Below are 19,978 nucleotides of genomic sequence, written 5' to 3' on the forward strand. Positions count from 1 at the left end.
CGCTCCAGCTGCACCGTTCAGGATCCCAGCATCTGCATGTAAACACACGATGGCGCACACAGCAGCAAGCTCAGACAGCGATGACAGTTTAATTTTGAACGTGTCTGAGAGCTCATATGAGGCTGAAGGATCGGTTTATGTTGTATCTGTTAGAAGTTTAGGAATTAGGTGCGTCAATATGGGCGATCATACGGTCATGTAGCCAGTGGTGGACTGGGACTAAAAATCAGCCCGGGACTCTCGACCGGCCCACTTCGGTATCGCTAGTAAATTGTCAACGGGGGGAGTGGGGGATGTGCTAGTGACTTATCATCGGTACCGGCCCATCGGGATTCGTCCCGATGGCCAGTCCGCCACTGCACCCAGCCCAGCCCACGTAAACTGTCAACGGGGGAGCCTTGCTGCGGGGAAACGGTGGACCTAGTGTCCCGATCGGAGTGGGAATAATAATAATAATCCGTACATTTTATCCATTAATTTCCCCAACATTGTGGTAAAAAAAACACACGTTTAATCCATGTTGGTGTACTACAACTACAAAAAGCATCGGTTTGTTTTCTCATCAGGAAATGCAGACCGGCTCAAACAAACGATTTTTAAATCATCATCCTCACGATCATTTAATCTATCATATGTTCGCCGAATTTACATGAAAGCACTAATAAATGTAGTTTCATCCACTTGAGTTTACAACTACAAAAATAATTGATATGTTTTTATATCACATCCTACGGGAGGAAATTCAGTAGCTCTCACTACCGATTTGTAATCCTAATGTAATAATCATCTTCACCACGATCATTTATGTTTATGTTCGCCGAATTGACATGAAAGCACTGACGAATATGAATATACTGTAGTCAACTTAATTAAAACGTTATTAACGTGCCTAAACTCAGTAATTCACCATTTCTACGCATGACAACACACTTTGTCCGTGTTTAGCTCTCTCGCCGCACAGTGAAGCGTTCCCGCATTGACGTCACTTCCGGCTTCCCCCAAAACTTCAAAATGAGTCGAAGGAATTTCCCTGCGATGTTCGAAATTATTGATATTTAACGGAACGGTATCGCTTTTTCTTTTTTAAACTGACGGTTCGAGATGACTAGTAGCCCAATATTTCTTTAAGTCCATTATTAACAGGTATGGTTGACACACGGTAGTGCCAACTCATTCTTAGGTTAGCACCTATTTTTAGCTTGTTTGTTGCTGCTTTATGCTTGAAAAATTACAGATGACTGATAGCCGGCTGAATAACTCTAATAAAGTTCTGAATATCCCAAAATACTTGATCTCATATTGCTACATCGTGTTAATGGTAAACTGACTGCATTTATATAACTTTTTTCCAATCTTCGCAACCTCTTTACAAGTCAGCATTCACCACTATTCATGCAGAGGAACAGGGTACCATACGAGAAAGGTGCATCCTGCTCATCAGGAGTGATACACATTCACAAACTCAGACACTGTTGGCCATGCCATCAGGAGCAATTTGGGGTTAAATATTTCGGCCAAGGACCCTTCAACATGTTGACTGCAGGGGCCAGGGATCGAACCACAGACACTCCAATTGGTGGACAACCATAGCTGCCAATATGTTAGCGATGTAGCCATTTGCATCTGTATCCTTAGCCCTAGAATTTGATTGGCCCAGAAAAGAGAAAATGCAATTCCTTTGGATGTTATTGGATAGATAGATGTATACTTAATTTATTCCAAGATTGGGAAATTATTTTTGTTCCAGCAGCAGTGTCAAGCATTACACTAGTAAACATATTTAAAATACACAATACAATACAAATCTAATTAACATAGTGGCAAGTATAGGCAAATATAGTACGTATATAAAATTAAGTAGTATATATTAAAATAAAAAAATAAAATATATATATCATAATAATAATACTAATAAATTAACATTAGTAGCAAGTATATACACATTCACAATAGAAAATACATATATCAATATACAGTCTCATTAGACTACAGGAATATATAGAAATATACTACAGACACATCATGGTATTGGAAAGATACACAAATTCATCAAATCCTAGGCTTGTAAGTTTGAGAGAAAGCAGCTTTAACCAAAAATGTCCACTCTGGTCAATGGAAAACATTTAAAACAAGTTAAATTCAGGAACTTGTAGCTCCATAATTTATTATTTTTCTACTTCAAAGCTTTAAACTATAATGTCACACCCATCATGGCGTGACAGCCAGACTCAGTCGCATCACCCTTCCTGTTACTCTGAAACCAAAGAGTGCCTTGCAATGAATCTTGATGACACCTCAGTGCTGTGTGCTTACTTTATTCTAAATATCTTCAAAGAATTGCTTCTGTAGAGTGACAGAGAAAGAGTGGGAGAGCAAAGCGGAGGCAGGAAGAGAGACTTATTCTAGTGAGCTATGAGGAAAATCACACATCAGATAAAGATGGACTCTTAAAAGTGTTTTAGAGGTAACTGTGGAGGAAGAATGGCTGGAAGAAGATGGGGGTTTGACCTTATATAAACACGCACACACACCCACACATACACAAATGCTTGCACAAAAATCAAACACCTTGCAATAAAATGAAGAGGAATAATAATACATAAATACCAAAATAAACCAATTGATCATACATTTAAAGATGAATGAATAAACTAATCAAATCAATTGAGAAACTAAATACTTCTATAATGTATTGTCAACAAGTCCTCCAACTCATACGAACAAATAGGTAGATTGTTCAACAGCTTATTACGACCTATAGTCACGTTTTAAAGTTTAGCACCTCTAGTGGTCGTGTAAGAAACAACAATTTGCGGCATATGGGCTGATGCTCCAGTTGACTTCAAACGCTCCGGAGGGTCGTATATTCACAAATAACCCCCTCTGGAAAATCCTAAATTGTATAATAGTTTGGCCATTAAAATGCTTTTTGATTACATTTCTAGCGAGAAGTGTATATTGTACTTTTAGAATCTACGTCCAGTGGATGTTTAGGATCTATAATTTGATAGATAATACGAAGATTATTTGAGGTCTCGCCAGCAATGTAAACCCGAACGTTCAAAATAATTAAATAGATTAATTAGTGTAAACTTAAATAAAAAATAAAGTTCTTCTAACTTCAAAATATTCAGTTCCTGTGACTGTTCTTCCTTTTTGAGTTAATTAAACTGATAATCTTTGATTAACTTGAACTATTTGGCGGATTAAGTAAGCATCACTTAAAGGTGGGGTAGGTAAGTTTGAGAAACCGGCTCGAGATACACTTTTTGTTATATTCCATGGAATGCTCTTAACATCCCAATGAATATCTTAACCCTTCTCTTGCGTTTCGGGTCAAAAGTGACCGAATTACTTTTGTTTTAATCATAAATATTGTGTTTTTCATCCAATTGCCTCAATACCTTATGTTATCCTCCACACTAGGCCTCTGAACATATACACTTGATGATCACCACTTGCATTGCATTTTGAGTGATTTATTCAACATTGAAACACCCTTGATGTTTTCGGTCAGAATTAACCGCTATAGAAAATGAATGAGTATGAGTGTATTATGTTCATCCTGCAGATGGAAAACATCTATATACACACACACACACACACACACACACACACACACACACACACCCACACGCACACACACACACGTTACGGGAATTTCTCCCTTTCTTGCGCTGTATGATACAATGTATCATACATTGCGATTGTATTACATTGTGATACATTACAGGTGTGAGCTCTGTGCTTCTCGAGAAACACAAACCTCTCACTTTCTCGCGCTAAATGCGCCTCCCTTACGGTACGTCCACACAGCAGCTTTTCAAAAATCTTGAAAATCTTGGAGCTGGGCGTGTCTGAAAGCTTGGGGATTTTTTGCGAGCAACGCGACCAACAACCAATCACATGTATCTCCCGCCCCCGACATACAAAGCAAAAAACCCTGGGGATTTTATGCGAGCAATATATATATATATATATAAACTCCCCAAACAGGCGAAAACCTACCAGTTTCACCCACTGTCTCTGCCACCTCCCTCCATGCCTGGTTCCTCCGGTTTGTATCCCGTTAATAGTTCTGGTCGTAAAGAACCGGCTGATTTGCTACCGTAATTTCTCGTTTGGAATATGAGGAAATGAACTGCGGTCTGGTTCTCCCTGCTTACACGCGGTTTGATTGGCTAGCGCTTCTACTGTCAGATTTGCATAAACGTGATTTGATTGGCTGACGCTTCCAGCTCAGCTTCAAAAGTTGAACATTGCTCAACTTTTGAATCCTGGGCTGCTTCTCAGGTCGATTAAATGAAATCCTTGCTTCCCTCACTTGCGTCGTTTCCCTGCGTTTAGTCCCTCCCACCAGGGAAGCATGGAGGGACGCAAGGAAACCACGAGAAGCAGGGAAATGAGTTTTAAGAGCAATGGGACGTCCTTTCCTCCCGAGCGTCACGTGAAGTGACGTCCGTTTGTGATGACGCTGCACAGCTGATCGTCTGACAGCAGCTCTGTCCCCGTTATTTCCACACACACCCCCGCCTCTGTTAGTGCACATTTACTGACACAAACATTTGTATCATCTGTTGTAGACCCCAATAAATAAAATAAAATAAGAACTCATTCTCAAAAAAGATAAACGCCATTCTTAAAATGTATAAACGAACAATAGTTTGATTAATATTGATTAGAGTGCACAAAAGAAATAAAATAATTGAGAGAAGAAAAAGAGATATGTTATCTATCAAAACCCAGTTAGACTAACATTCATTGGATTGCACACTTTGTTTGTTTGTGTGGATATCACATTAACATTTTAATAGCACTTAATGACTGACTGAATGGAAATGACAATAAATGAAAATGTAAAACGAAAAAAGCGATCATGAAAATGTTTCCAACAAATGAATAAAATGATTTTTGACCACTTTGTTGTTCAGATATATCACATATGTGTAACTAAATGAAACAGGAATTGAAACAAAACACGGTATAAACTGAGGAGTGAGTCCCGTGAGGTTCATGTATTTTCTTCACTCCGCTGGGAAACTGCTCTCATGTCAAGAAGCATGAGATCAGTGCATGCACTGCATCGTCCAATCAGTGAGCGATACACAGTAAGGGGGCGGGGCGAGTATCTGAGGATTTCATCGGAGGATGGTCTGGTGGTTCCTCGATTATCGCTCCTCCATTATCGCTCCTCGCTCCTCGATCCTCGGTCCTCCGGCAGAAATAAGAGCCATGGGACGGTACTCAAGATGGCGCAGGCAAATCAACTTCCGGTGAGACCGAGGAGCGAGGAAATGAAAATAGTCGACCTGAGAAGCAGCCCCGGAAATCCTGGAAATCTTCGCTTCGCTCCCCCACAATGCAGTTCGGCGAAAAGCGAGGCAAAGTGATGTCATCCCCATTCAAAGTCAATGGGCAGAGAAGCGTTGGAAGCGGTGGAAGATTTGTCTAAAGCTGCTGTGTGGACGTACCGTTACTGTCTCTCAAGCAGTTATATTTGTGCCTTGTTCACATTTGACTCATTGACACAATGAGCAGGCGACCGATTAGGCGATTTTCTGTACGATGGGCTATGGACACATTTTTTTAACCAGATGAAGAGGAGATTGAACCAGATGAAGAGGAGATTGAACCAGATGAAGAGGAGATAGAGGAAGATGTCTCAGAAAAGGAAGACAACAGCGATCCAGACTATGAGCCTACAACAGACCAGGAAGAGGCACCTGAGGGAGAGGAGATAGAGGCCCCTGAGATAGAGGCCCCTGAGGGAGTGGAGCCTGAGGTGACATTCCACAATTTTGCATTGCCAACTATGTGTGTGAACACCACACACACACACACACACACACACACACACACACACACACACACACACACACACACACACACACACACACACACACACACACACACACACACACACACACACACACATTCTGTTATGTTAAGAATCTCAGCTACAACACTAACTAAAGCATTTCCATCTCCAGTAAACACAGCCTACATGGCAAGCATTTTTTATAAGTAATGTAAAATAAGCACTATCTTTGAACTTACAGCCATAAATAACATGAAATTCACCCCTGGTGTCATTCTGTCTGTCATCCATTGATTCTACTTGCTTTGACTGTTCAAATTAGATGTCAACCATCAACATTGGATAAGGAGTGCCAGAGATATCACTGTGCAAAACACACCGGTCAATTTTCACCGAAAATAGCATGGGAAGGGGGGTATGACCTAACGCAAAAGAAGGGTCAAGTGCTTTGACAAAAAATCCATAAAAAAATGTCATCTGTGGAAGCCGTAGTACTGTAAAAAGCACAACCAATCATTTTAGCCGGACCGGCTAAAATAACTGGATGGCCTACCTGCCTGTCAGCCTTCCATCCGTGCACAAACTTATCTCGTGCCCTCATTGGTCATGTGCGCGTTCGTGTGTGTTGGAGGAGGGGTTCTGTAAGGAAGTAGCAGATTTCTTCCGGCTGTGTATTTTCAAATTATAGCGCACTCAAGCTGGTTTCTCCAAAATGACCTACCCCACCTTTAAACATATAAATTGAACTGTACTAATTTCTAATGCTTATTGTGTGTCTGACCAACCCAGTCTCACGGCATTTCGTGTTATAGTCACGACATTTAATTTATTGATTCGTGTTCACCAACACGATTTTCCTCTTTTTTTCGTGTCACACAGAACGATTTAAAAGCAATGTATTTCTGTTGGTAGTGTGTTTCGTGCCTGCACCACGTCTTTTTGATGAAGCTGTGTGGTTCATAAAAACATGTTCTTACTCAATATCAAGCCACGATTATTATTTTTATTTTAAATCGTATAATGTCTGACTTATTTTGCCGTCCGCGAGGACTGAAATCTGTATTTTTTAAATATTTTTTTCCTTCCAATTTGTTATTCTTTTCTAAATAGCACACCGTTATTTACTCAACAATAGCACACAATTATCCTTGTTTTTTATTATTTGTTTAATTCTATAATCTCTGGCTTTTTTCAGTCAGGAACTGAATTTCAAAATAAAATAACCGGAAACAGACGTAGGCCTATATGGGACATCTAGCATCATTGCGATACACACCATGGATGTATAATAGAGAGGTGAAGTCCCGCCCATCCACTTCCGACCCATGGGACCTTATTTCGGAACAATTATGTATTGAAGTCAATGGGGAGAGAAAGATTGTCTTTCGATCCCGTTTGAATTGTGCCACGAATTACACATATGATGTTTGTCAATCTTAAAAAATAACTATGAAAAATATGCAACTAGAAAGACTACAAATCCCAGAATCCCGGTCCCGCATGCTGGCTCTTACGGAACCGACTAACTCCCCTTTTGTGTATGTACAGCTCTCAACATGACTTGTAGTGACTTTCACCTCTTTTACTTTTCGCCTCATTCTGAAGTGAAATGTGCCAACGTGACGGCCGTCTTGGTGTGTGGTGCGAGACGGGAGATGTAGTTCATTGAGCGGTTTAACACAAAAAAAAGTGTTACTTCACAGTTTTACGACAAATTTGTTTTTCTCCAAAATGATCTTTTAAATTGACAAACATCATAGGCCTATGTGTAATTCGTGGCACAATTCAAACGGGATCGATAGATAATCTTTCTCTCGCCATTGACTTCAATACATACTTTTTCCAAAATAAGTTCCCATGGAGGTCCCCCGGAAAGGGAGGGACTTCGCCTCTCTATAAGAACTGGATACAGCGTGGGAGGCAGGGTCTCGTTCTTTCTATGAGAGCTGCTCATTGGCGTAGGAAGACAAAACGGCCCAACTTTTGAGAGAGTGAAACGTCACAGATTACCCGTCATGCCTGGCTGTTAGAGCAGAAGAACCCATATGTGCAGTCACAGAGCATGCACCCCTTAAGCCCCGCCCCCCGAGCTCCCACTCTCGGCTCACTAGAATGAATGGAGAGAGAAAATAAATCTAGATTCGGCTTTTAGTGCATTTTACAACTTTAAGGACCGAATGATTCTAATAAGGGCTATAAAATAGTTCATACTGGGTAGTTTATTTAGTTAAAAAAAAAATTATCCACCGATTTACAGACGTCACTTTCCCCAGGACGTCACTTTCCTACATCTCCTCAAATTGAGGAGGAACAATGCGGATTCCGTCCTGGTCGTGGAACGACGGATCAGCTTTTTACTCTCGCAAGGATCCTGGAGGGGGCCTGGGAGTACGCTTATCCGGTCTACATGTGTTTTGTAGACTTGGAGAAGGCGTATGACCGAGTTCCCAGGGAGTTACTGAGGGAGGTGCTGTGGGAGTATGGGGTGAGGGGGTCTCTACTCAGGGCCATCCAATCTCTGTACTCCCAAAGCGAGGGCTGTGTCCGGGTCCTCGGCAGTAAGTCGGACCCATTTCCGGTGAGGGTTGGCCTCCGCCAGGGCTGCGCTTTGTCACCAATCCTGTTTGTAATATACATGGATCGGATTTCGAGGCGTAGTCATGGGGGAGGGGGTCTGCAGTTCAGTGGACTAAGGATTGCACCACTGCTTTTTTGCAGATTATGTGGTTCTAATGGCTTCATCGGTCTGCGACCTTCAGCACTCACTGAATCGGTTCGCAACCGAGTGTGAAGCGGCTGGGATGAGGATCAGCACCTCCAAATCTGAGGCCATGGTTCTCAGCAGGAAACCGATGGACTGTCCACTCCAAGTAGGGAATGAGTCCTTACCCCAAGTGAAAGAGTTCAAGTATCTCGGGGTCTTGTTCTCGAGTGAGGGAACAATGGAGCGTGAGATGGGCCGGACCCTCACCTATGGTCATGAAGGATGGGTCATGACCAAAAGAACGAGATCGCGGATACAAGCGGCCGCAGTGAGCTTTTTATTCTATAAAACGTTTTTAAAATCTACTTTATAGCTTGTAGTAACTAGCATTGTGTGTAATACAAATGTGATTTTTATTAAATTAGTTAGTTTTTAAGGAAGGCCAGAGGTTCAGCTGTGTCAAATAGATGGTTCCCTTTAGTTAACGTTATTTAAAAGACAATTATATTCCTATTTGATCATGTCCCCTTTATTGTAGGCTAATATTAGTCATTTAAAAAATATATAATGTTGATAATGATGGTGAAAACCACTCCCCCCACATCGGAATGACGATGGCTACTGACTGTATTTGAAATGCTTTTTGTTTAATAGTCATAATAATAATTTTTATTATAACAACAATAAACAACAATGCAGTTCGTAAAGTGTGACGTCACCCCATTCAAAGTGAATGGGCAGAAGCTTCAACGCACGCCGCCGTGGGTCCTTTGGCGTGCAGCTGTGACACGGCAGTTAAAGGCAATGTGAGCTACCATTCCCATTGGATAACGGAGGATTTTACACCCGGAAGTAAGTATTCTCCTTACTGTCGATTGATTTTACAGTGATATCTGCACTACTCATCAACTCAGAAACACCAGATTATCCTTGTTAATTACACAACATTGATTGGTTTAAATTGTGTGCAATGCTTTTGTATTTTCCCCCTTCGATTCGGAGAAACAAATGTTTTTTTGGAGTTTAGGATGGCAGAAGACACTACACTACCCAGAATCCTCAGCTATCGTTTGGGATTACACCATGTGCTTTCCTTGACAAACCCTGTGATTAGTCCTCAAGCTCTGTGATTGGATGTTAGAGTGGCAGTGTACGAAGTTTACGCCGAGCGTCAAACAGCACTTTGAAATGGAATGAAACCCATCGACGGCACACTATCCAAAACAGGAATCAAACGTGTCCCTCTCCCCTTAGGTCACAGGCTCCTCCAACAGTGCAACACAATAAAACAGATTCACAGAAAAAATAGTGCAAGTAAATACAAAAAGAAAAATAGTAAAAAGTGTAATAGTGCAATAAGAGTCTACAAGTGATTGGAATATGATATATTCGACAAATAATTTCTAAGTAGCAGCCAGATGAATGTTATGGACGTTGTTTCAAAGTTCAGGTGTTTAATAATCTTATGACCTGTGGGATGAAACTGTCCCTGAGTCTGGTGGTTTTAGTCCGGATGCTGCGGTACCGCCTGCCAGACAGCAGCAGACAGAACAGTTTGCGGCTGGGGTGATGGGGGTCTTTTATAATCCTGAGGGCTTTCTTTAAGGTTAACCTGGTATACATTTATTTTAGTTACTTTGCAGATTCTGATTAATGATGTGAAATATAAACAACCCTTAAATCAGACTTTAGTTACACCTGAGTAAAATTCAGGGAAGGTGATTGTCAAGTGCCAACAATCAGGAGAGGTAGTTGGTGCTTGAGAAGACTAAACATTTATCTGCAGATCCCTATAAAGTATATGCGTTATTCCCTACTAATAGTTAATTAACACTCAAGTTCTGCAACACTCCCAACACGCACACACAGTACACCCGCGACTGTTACAATGAAGGCTCGATAATCAGCTCACGGCATATAGGCAGGGGTAAAGTGCTATTTTTTATTAGTGAGGGGCGGACCTAACCTCCACTTCCCGGGGGGATGCTCCCCCGGGAAGATTTTTTTTAAATATTGAAGTTAAAAGCATCAATCTGGTGCACTTTGAAAGCAAGATTAAGAGATCTTTGGATACATCTCTCAACACCCATATGAAACAGAACTCAACAGATTTTCTTTTTCTTTATGGATATTTTACAAATCACTCCCCTTTTAAACTCTATTCTTGTTTTACTGCCATATAGACTATAATGATCATATGAAGGTGTGCCACGGAAATAATCTTTTGAATAATTTGTGACCAAACCATTTGAGACCCATTAAGCTAACGGCACATTCACACCAGCCTTTTATAGTCCGGTTGAATCTAACCCTGGTGCGTTTAACCGCTTGGTGCGATTCATTTGGGTCGGTGTGAACGCAGTCCGAGACCTCTTAAGTGAACTAAACAACCGGACTCTGGTCCGCTCAAATAGGTGGTCTCGGAACGCTTGCTTGCGAACTCTGGAGCGGTTCATTGCTGGTGTGAATGCAGTCCGCACCAAAACATACGAAGCGTAGTATTTACGTGTCACAAGAACGCGGATGTCTTCAAAAATCTTTAGCGAAAGAGTCTTTCAAGACATCCGCGGTTGTTAATTTAAAGAGTAAAGCAGAATAAGTGTTGAACAGTGTCGTGTAAAGTAAAAATGCTCCGTCAACTACATAAAAGTAAGAACACCTGTCGTCGGTGAAACGCCCCTCCTTACTGCAGAACGTCTCATTATGTTATAATGTTTTTTAACGGACGTTGTCTGATTATATAATCATATGCATGGGTGTTCCGGATTAACTGGTTTCTCCGTTAACTGGTTTCCCGATCAACTGGTTTCCCGATCAACTGGAGCACAGATGTGGCGGTGATATTCGATCACATTTGTTGGTATATTTGGCTCGGTAGGAAGACTTAGATGCACATTCAGTGCCAGTGTGAGACGTTGTGGTTATGAATGAGATATCCGGACGCGAACAGCGGGGACTACAAAAAGAAAAACTAGTTGACTGGGGATGTCTGTTCAAAACATTGCGAGCTCCAATAAATCATTTAAACCAGCTATTGTTGCAAGACTTATTACTGAATATCGTTCTTAATGTGATACCAAGTCCATCTGAGACCTGTGTACACCTTCAGACAGCCTCCAAGTGAAGCGTACGTTGTTTACTCACAGTTTAAAAGCAGCGTGGAGAAGTCTTCTGCTGTGGTAATCCGCTCGAATAAATCATTAAAACCAGCTATTGTTGCCCGGTTTATCACTGAATATCGTTCCTAATGTGATACCAAGTCCATCTGAGACCTGTGTACACCTTCAGACAGCCTCCAAGTGAAGCGTACGTTGTTTACTCACAGTTTGAAAGCAGCATGGAGAAGTCTTCAGCTGTGAACTGTAAACTGTGATCCTCTCAGGTAAACTGCGATCCGCCCAGGGAAAAATGGGATCCGCCCAGGTTAAACTGTGTTACGACTTCTGTGGCTATCTACCAGCGATCATGTTTAATATGAAAGACTACACACACATTTATCCCTTATAAAAACAGTATTCTGCAGCACTCTTCTGGATAAGATGTGACTGTTAACTCGTTTTGCAAAGATAGCAGCAGAAATGTCACATGTACTTAGACTTTAAAATGCTGATGGGTCATTAATGTTGGTCTTGGCAAACAATATTAGGAGTCCTCTATTCAAACGTAATATTCAGTGTCCATCGACATGAAAATAACAAAAAAGTTCATGCTGGACTCAAATCCGAGTCCCAACAGCAAAAATCACTCGGGCCCTGCACGTTACTACTGCCCCACGGATCTACACAAAGTATTACACCACCACACTTTAATATGTTGGATTAACCTTGTTAAAAAGTTCCAGAAAGATGCAACCCGACCATCATTTATAATGTGAGCGAATGTATCTACACTTATAATATACATATTATAGTAGGCATTTGCTTAGAAATAGTATATAGGCTACTGACTGAGGTCTGTATCAAGCCTCATTAAGACCCACCGAGATCAGATATCCTAGTTTATCAGCCTGCGAGCCCACATTATGTTGTGATAACTGTTAATTGTACATATAAATGTGTTCCAGTGCACACATAAAGTTCCAATATGCAAATCAGGCCATGTGTGTCGTTACATTTGCCATGCAACATTATGCTATAATATAATATTTAGCCTCACAATATAGACATTTTTAAACACTAACTTTTTAAATAGGCCCTCCATTTCCTGTTGCTATGTCTGCTAATGCAGTAGATGATGGGATGTAAACCTGGACCAAAAGGTTTATATTCTAGCAATACTGGCTGTCTTTTCTGTCTTGCGACAGACTCACCAAAATAAAATACTTTACAGCAGGCATCACGTCCCCTATGGTGTGCTAAGGGCTAATTTTACATATTGCAACTATAATAACAGTGGCCAAATTCATGTTCTAATATGTGACCTGCTCCATCGAAATCAGTCGCATTGCCCCGAAGACACATTTTGAGTTGTATACACTGTTGGAAAGAGGATATTCCTAGCTTTCTAATGATATCAGGATTGTTTTTGTACTCCAAATATTAAGCGAAATATGTCACATTATATAATGACTGTCACCGAGTCATCATTTTGAGAAAAAGGCCTTCAAAGTTTCCTCTTCTCTGGAATCCATCGATCTGATTGATTATTAGCGGAGCAAATTATCAAAATACTACGGAGGGAAGATATTTTCGTTTGGAGGGGAAGCTCGCGAGTGTGTGTGGATACGTGTGTGTGTGTGTGTTTGTGTATTTTTGCATTTGTGTGTAACGGTACACGTACCCGTACCGAAATTATTCGGTACGGGCCCTTCGGTTCGGTACAGGTGTTTACCGAAGTGTACCGAACGAATATAACGTTAAACGTAAAAAATTGAGAACGTGAATAACTTTTTGGAAGTAATCTCAGGTGCTGCGTCGCAGCATTCAGAGTAATTTGCTCACATTGGGTTCAACGCGTCATAGAGCGAGCAAGTCATTTCATTGGATGAGAGGCATACAATGAGAGCTGGTCAGAGGGATGCGTTCATATGTAGTCAGTAATTTGAGGAACTGTCAAAAATTAATGGCGAACGCAGATAAAGTTGAGCTCGAAAATCCTCCAGCATCATTGAAGTCTCCAGTTTGGGAACATTTTGGTTTCGCAGTTACGAACAAGGATGACGGACAAAGACAGGTGGACCGAACCAAAGCTGTTTGTCGGCATTGTTCAACTAAAATTGGTTACGCGGCTGGCAATACATCAAACTTGCACACTCATTTGAAAAGGCATCACCCGAACGTGAATATCACCGGTACCAAAAGAAAAAAGACTGAAGTGCAAACCCAACTCCCGCTAGCATTTAAGCCTCCACCACTCGCAGAGAGTTCAGACCGAGCCAAAGCTATTACAAACGCCAAATATCCTTATGTTGCCATGTTAGCAAAGCGCTACCTGGCTGTATCTGCTACCTCTGTCCCTAGCGAGAGGGTTTTCTCCACATCAGGAGACATTGTTAGTGCCAGCAGATCTGCCCTTTCGGCAAGCAATGTGGACAAGTTCATTTTTCTTTAAAAAAACATGAACATACAATGACAAGCATGTCCTAATGTCAAACTGGCTGCTTAGGTGCTAGTACAGTACAGTTCAAATACATATTATTTCAGTTCATCGAAATGCTGCACCTTAATGTTAATTTTATTATATTTTGTATTTATTTGAGTGAATACATTATTCACAGTTTAATAATAATAATAAAAAAAAATATATATATGTTTTGTTTTGTGAAAAAAAATTCTGCTGTACCGAAAACGTACCGAACCGAATTGTGACCAAAAAACCGAGGTACGTACCGAACCGAAATGTTTGTGAACCGTTACACCCCTAGTGTATTGTGTTTGTTTCCCGGGGAAAACACTCACGAGAAACACCGGCTGTTGTTATGCCTGCTGTGACGTTAAGTTACTCCGTTCTCCGCTTGTAACTATGCCGTTACAAGCTTCAAAGTTGTAGTTATCATCTGAATTTGCCGAAACAAGTTTAATATTCTGAAAGCCAAGACTTTGTTTAATTGAAATCAGATAAAAACAAACTGTAACGGACCCTGCCATGTTATCTATGATTACTATACTCTTACATTCATAATGTCAGCCGGAGGGGGGGGGGGGGCGGATTTTGGAAATAAAAGTTTCATATTCTGAAAGCCAAGACTTTGTTTGTTTAAAATCAAACAAAACACCCGAACCCCGAAAAAATAGTTTTTTACGTAAATCCACATTTATTTTGAAATGAGCCGTTGCGACTTCCGACTGATTTCGATAGAGCGGGTCACATATGCAATGCAAGCTTTGCTTCTGTATAGTAGATAGACTTACTCATTAGTGTGACAGAAGGAAAGACAACAACAATGATAGTAATGATTCAGTATCAGCTTTATTTGGCATGTGTAGACATACAAGGAATATAGCCTTTTTCTGTCCTATTGGGACCCAAATCACACAGCGATGGATGTACAGAGAACAGACTGAATTATTGCAGAGTAATAATAATAATACATTATATTTATATACCGCTTTTCTTCAACTCAAAGTCGCTTTACAGTATGATGGAGGATAGACAAACAAGGACAGGCAAACAAATGAATATAGTAAAATAAAATAAACAGAAAAGGCAGTCAAGAGGAAGTTGATTGAGAGGGGGGGGGATTATGGGTCAACAGAGTTGAAAGTAGATAGAGTAGAACTGGATCAGCAGCTCCTGACGCAGGTTGTACTCCGACCTGACGCAGGAAGTGTTGTGGCATCAAGACTTGCATGCAGGGCAAAAATACTCGTCCTCTGTGGAGGGCAGTCCCATGCATCCAACGTGATGCCACATTTGACAGGTGGTGCACTCAATCTGACAGGGAAAAAGATAAATACTGTCAAACATTTTGTCAGGTTCACATCAATCATCCTGATTAGGATGTAAAATTATGCTGTTTTAACTTCCTTAGACATTATTTATTTACATAGTATGGCAATGGGTGTCAGATATAGGGTTAACATCTTAGCTATGGTCCTTTCTGTTTGGAGTCTGTGTTGGTATGTTCCTTCAGCTGCTCCAGTGCCCACCGAAAGTGCAAAGACATGCAAGTTAGGTGAATTCAACTATACATTTTCAATAGCTGTGTGATAGTGAGTGTTCACCCAGTGATGTGGAGGTAACCTATCTAAGGTGCATCCCAGTCTTCCAGCAGAAGGTTGGTCAGGACATGAGTTTCTCTACATACCCACGTATCAATGTCAGCCCCCAAGCTGAGCTCCCCACAAGCCCTACAGAGCTGGGATAGGTCATCTGTAAACAATAAGATAATGTAGTTTAATGGCAATATAGACACATTCAAGTATACCTGGTAGAGTTCTGTATACCTGAATTTGTCACCAGAGACATTGCCATGTCCAGCCGCAACATGGCCACACCCTTCTGGTCAACAGGGTAGTCGACTGTTTGGCCAGACAATATCTGCTCTGCAAGCTAAAAAGTATCCGATAAGTATAATTTGGAGCACTTTTTAATAATGAGAAATAGCAACAGATATAATCAAATGTTTACCTTGCACACAAACACCCCGCATGATGCCGAGTCCTGTTGCTTAGGGTGAGCAACGGTTGCGCATGCCCATCTCCCTATTGCCGGACACTTCTTGCGGACCAATGCTCTACACACAAAACACACATTTATTACAGTTTGCCATTTTTAACATATGCCCAAGTCAAATCATTTAATTCAAGATCAATTGAATCCTGTTCAAGGACAAAAATGCTTGAATTACCTTTTTGTTGCTTCCAAAAGATGATCCATGGTGTATGAATACATGTTTTTATCTAATGCACACATCAAAGATGACATTTCATTCACCTTGTTACGTCCTTGCATTTTTCGATCTGTGCTTCTATGGCCCCAAATGGGTCCAAGTACAGGGACCGCCTCTCCTTTAGGTACATGATCTATGGAAATGCAAATACTAATTATAACCAACTCCTACATCAGATAGTGTCATGGTTCCGTCTAGATCTGTTTACGTTGAAGATTACTTACAATCAGTGTCCGTGGTGGCAGACTGCTCCAACTGCCACATCATGTTTGAAAAGGTCCAACTAAAAACAAATATTATAATTCCAACAACTAATGTATACACCAACATAAGTATGTATTTGTGTGTATGGACATACAAACATACATATAGACAAAATACATAGGCCTACTTAATTACAAAAAAAGAAATCATCCTACTATATAGTCCTACTCACACTTCTCAAAGAACCTTTGTGGTTTCCCTCCCAGAGCGACGTCATGAGGTAGGAGTCTATCAGGAGAGCGCCAGCTTTCCTTCCCACCATAGTCAAATATGAATTGACGATCTAAGAGTACAAAAATAACTTAATAAATATCAGTCCAATATTCTTTGTTTTGTAACTTACCTCTCCCTCCAACCACTTCCCTGGGGCCAAGTCCATTACGTTTTCTGAATATACTTTATATGGCCCAAACTTGCACCAGAGCGTCTGCTTTCTCCTCCCTGTCCATATTTGTCGAATTACTGTAAATATAGCAATGGCATTTGGAGTGTACTTTCTGTCTGTTTACTTACAAAGTTCAGGATCCTTTGGTGCCATTTCGGCGTTGCAGTCCATGGATGGAGGTGCCACTTGTGGTGTTTGTGTGGTGGGTGTTTGTGTGCTGTGGATGTGTGTTTGTGTGTTGTGGACCAGCCAGAGGAGAGGGATCGGACAACTTTTGTAGTTTGGCAGGGATCCTCTCCTCTGGCTGGAAATAATGTGTCAAATGGTCAATATTGGTCTGCAGCTTCTTTGCACCCTTACCAACAATGGCCTTTTCCCCCTCTAGTTCCAGGATGATGAATGGTCCCAACCAGTCATCCTCCAGCTTTCCCCCTTTTCTTTGCTCCTGTCTCACATTCCTCCGCAACACCTGATCCCCTACTTGGAAGTTGTCCTCCTGGCCCTTTTTGACTTTACTTTTGCGGACGTTGTCCTGGCTTCTTTTCATATTGTGTTTCACCTCTGTGAATACAGCCTCCTGTTTCTTCAAGCCTTCATGGACCTCCTCCATTTCGACCAGCCTGCTGACTTTCTCTTCTTTGACCTGCAACAAATGACAGTTAGAATCTTAGAAGGCAGATGATCCAAATGAAAACGTTTGAAAAGGATGACAACATTAGAACATCTTACCAGGTACTCCTTTGGCACCTCTGACGGATACCTAGCCTCCCTCCCAGACATCAAATAGTAGGGGATGTATTTTGTGGTCAGCTGTTTTTTGGTCCGAAGAGCAAACATGGTGGACTGGAGAACCTGGTCCCAGCGTTTAGGGTGACCAGCCACTATTTTGTTCAACGACCTTAAAATGCAGAATTCAAGCATAGGTATGAGGAAGCAGGAGAGCATATTGGTTCTCATATATGATAAAGCAGCATATCATTAGTCATTAGGAAATGTGTTTGTTATTCTATGAAGAGCGTGAATTCCATCAGATATTGAAAACCAATACCTCTGGATAGTGCCATTCAATTTCTCCACAAGGCCATTGGTCTGTGGGTGGTACGCAGAGCACAGGATTATTTTTATGTTCAGCGTCTCACACAGGCCAGAGTTGAGCTTGAAATTATCATTAGGACAAACAAACAATAGGGTAGCACAGCAACTACAGTTACATATTGGGGATTCATACTGCATCAACACTATACCTTGTTGCAAAACACAGAGCCCTGGTCTGTTAGCAGTCTTTGAGGTGCACCACATTTGTAAAATAAATCAAGGATACAATTGGTCTTCTGCTGTTTTAGTTTTAAGTGGGTAGGCCTCTGCCCATTTGGTGAAATAGTCAACCATTACACATATGTACTGGTTGCCACCATCAGTTACTGTGAGTTTACCCACTAAGTCCATCCCAACCAGTTCAAAAGGCTCTGTAACCTGGAAAAAAAGACATGAGCATTACAGTAAATCACTGTTGACGTGTTTCTACACTGACAATACCAGTATGCCATTGTTTATTTTTACCTCTATCGGACTGTACTCCAGCTTTTCTTTAATGTTGGCTCTCTTGGCCTGGCACTGTGGACAATGAGCAATCTAAAACAGACAAACATCATTTCAAAGTTATGACAAATATTTAGTGCAAATAAATGTGCTATATTATATTTTAAACTGATAGGGTGTTTGCGCATACAGCATCAGCAATTTTGAAATACACATTACACTCCTCTGTGCTCTACTTTTGAACCTGAATGTGTATTCCACCACATTATTTTGAAGATACCAACTCACCCACTTGCGTATGTCACTCTCCATGCCAGGCCAATAGTACCGAGCAATAAGAGCACAGTGAGTCTTCTCCAGTCCACAGTGTCCACCAATATTGCTGCAGTGAAACTCCTCAAACACGTGGTTTGCTTCTTCAGCAGTAGAGACCACTTTGGCAAGGTGCTCAGCTTTATTTTGTTTGCACCTGCAGATGTAGTACAGTTCTCCATCTGGTGTTTATATGTCATAATATTAGATGTATTAGTTTTACCATAGCATATTATCATTGTGTTCTAGAGTCCATATGGCATGCATCCTTACCCTTTATCCTGAAGGTGTCAGCTCTCCTCTTCATGACATATTTTTCGTTCTTTGTTGACCCCTCAGGATACTGGTGGTGGACTTTGAGATCCAGAATTTCTTTGACAATTCTGGGTTCCATTTTCCAACACTCTCTGTCCCTCCTTCTACTCCAACACCTACTTCCACCTGTCTCGCCTATGCGCCTACTCCTCCCTACCTACTTACCATCACATATTCACACAAAGAAATGAATACAACAAAGACAAACAAACAAAGTGACAAATACACGCAAACGTACAATACCAGCCTCTCTCAAATACACACAGTCGCACCTCAATTACTCACCCACTATCACTCACCAGGACAATCACTCAATCACAGGCAACGCTCAATCACTCACTATCTCTCTATGTCTCTCTATATCTCGCTATCTCCTCACTAACCACACAAAATTGTGAAAGGTTAATCCAACTTATATAGACTGGACCCATGCCCCAATTAATGATAAGTCTGTATACCTGTTGTTCAATTGTATGTTTCACTAACACACTGCATGAAAGTATAAACGGGTATCAAATCGACTCGACATCATATTAATAACGATATATGATACAAATGTAAGACTGACAACAAGAATAGTTTGTAAAGGATTTATTGACGTTAGAATGATTAACAAAGCACTTATATACTAACTAAGGACTGGCTTATCTAAAGCCAGTTGAGTAGCACTTGAAATGGTTTAGCTCTATGAAACCTGATGTACTTATATGATTCTGTTTTCTTCAAGTTTGTATCTTCTTGGTCGAATGCACTTATTGTAAGTCGCTTTGGATAAAAGCGTCAGCTAAATGCAATGTCATGTAATGTAAT

General features: G+C 41.0%; 1 protein-coding gene across 5 annotated transcripts; it reads right to left on the minus strand.

The window, feature by feature from the left end:
• Positions 1 to 14,905: 14,905 nt before the first annotated feature.
• Positions 14,906 to 19,447, minus strand: LOC117534630. Of its 5 annotated transcripts, none has more exons than XM_034198884.1 (14): positions 19,127 to 19,447; positions 18,830 to 19,035; positions 18,563 to 18,634; positions 18,051 to 18,091; positions 17,732 to 17,900; positions 17,562 to 17,645; positions 16,790 to 16,900; positions 16,578 to 16,636; positions 16,398 to 16,486; positions 16,092 to 16,197; positions 15,908 to 16,013; positions 15,686 to 15,833; positions 15,508 to 15,594; positions 14,906 to 15,395 (listed from the first exon to the last, which is right to left on the minus strand). In XM_034198884.1, exons 1-8 carry the CDS (start codon positions 19,245 to 19,247, stop codon positions 16,580 to 16,582), a joined length of 861 nt encoding a protein of 286 aa, XP_034054775.1. In that variant the 5' UTR covers positions 19,248 to 19,447; the 3' UTR covers positions 14,906 to 15,395; positions 15,508 to 15,594; positions 15,686 to 15,833; positions 15,908 to 16,013; positions 16,092 to 16,197; positions 16,398 to 16,486; positions 16,578 to 16,579. The 5 variants fall into 5 exon arrangements, with proteins under 5 accessions (XP_034054775.1, XP_034054773.1, XP_034054771.1 ...); XM_034198882.1 differs by having other exon boundaries at positions 17,363 to 17,645; XM_034198880.1 differs by having other exon boundaries at positions 16,790 to 17,645.
• Positions 19,448 to 19,978: the final 531 nt, after the last annotated feature.

The sequence above is a fragment of the Gymnodraco acuticeps genome, unplaced genomic scaffold (assembly GCF_902827175.1).
Source record: "Gymnodraco acuticeps unplaced genomic scaffold, fGymAcu1.1, whole genome shotgun sequence".
Classification (NCBI taxonomy): Eukaryota; Metazoa; Chordata; class Actinopteri; order Perciformes; family Bathydraconidae; genus Gymnodraco; species Gymnodraco acuticeps.

What these genes read in the sequence shown, in the direction of transcription:
- LOC117534630 (XM_034198880.1), bottom strand. Translation starts at nt 19,247, where the DNA reads ATGGAACCCAGAATTGTCAAAGAAATTCTGGATCTCAAAGTCCACCAC. An exon ending in TGACACCTTCAGGATAAAGG is followed by an intron (nt 19,036 to 19,126) that starts GTAAGGATGCAT and finishes TATAAACACCAG; the next exon opens with ATGGAGAACTGTACTACATC. An exon ending in TGGAGTACAGTCCGATAGAG is followed by an intron (nt 18,092 to 18,562) that starts GTAAAAATAAAC and finishes TACCACCCACAG; the next exon opens with ACCAATGGCCTTGTGGAGAA.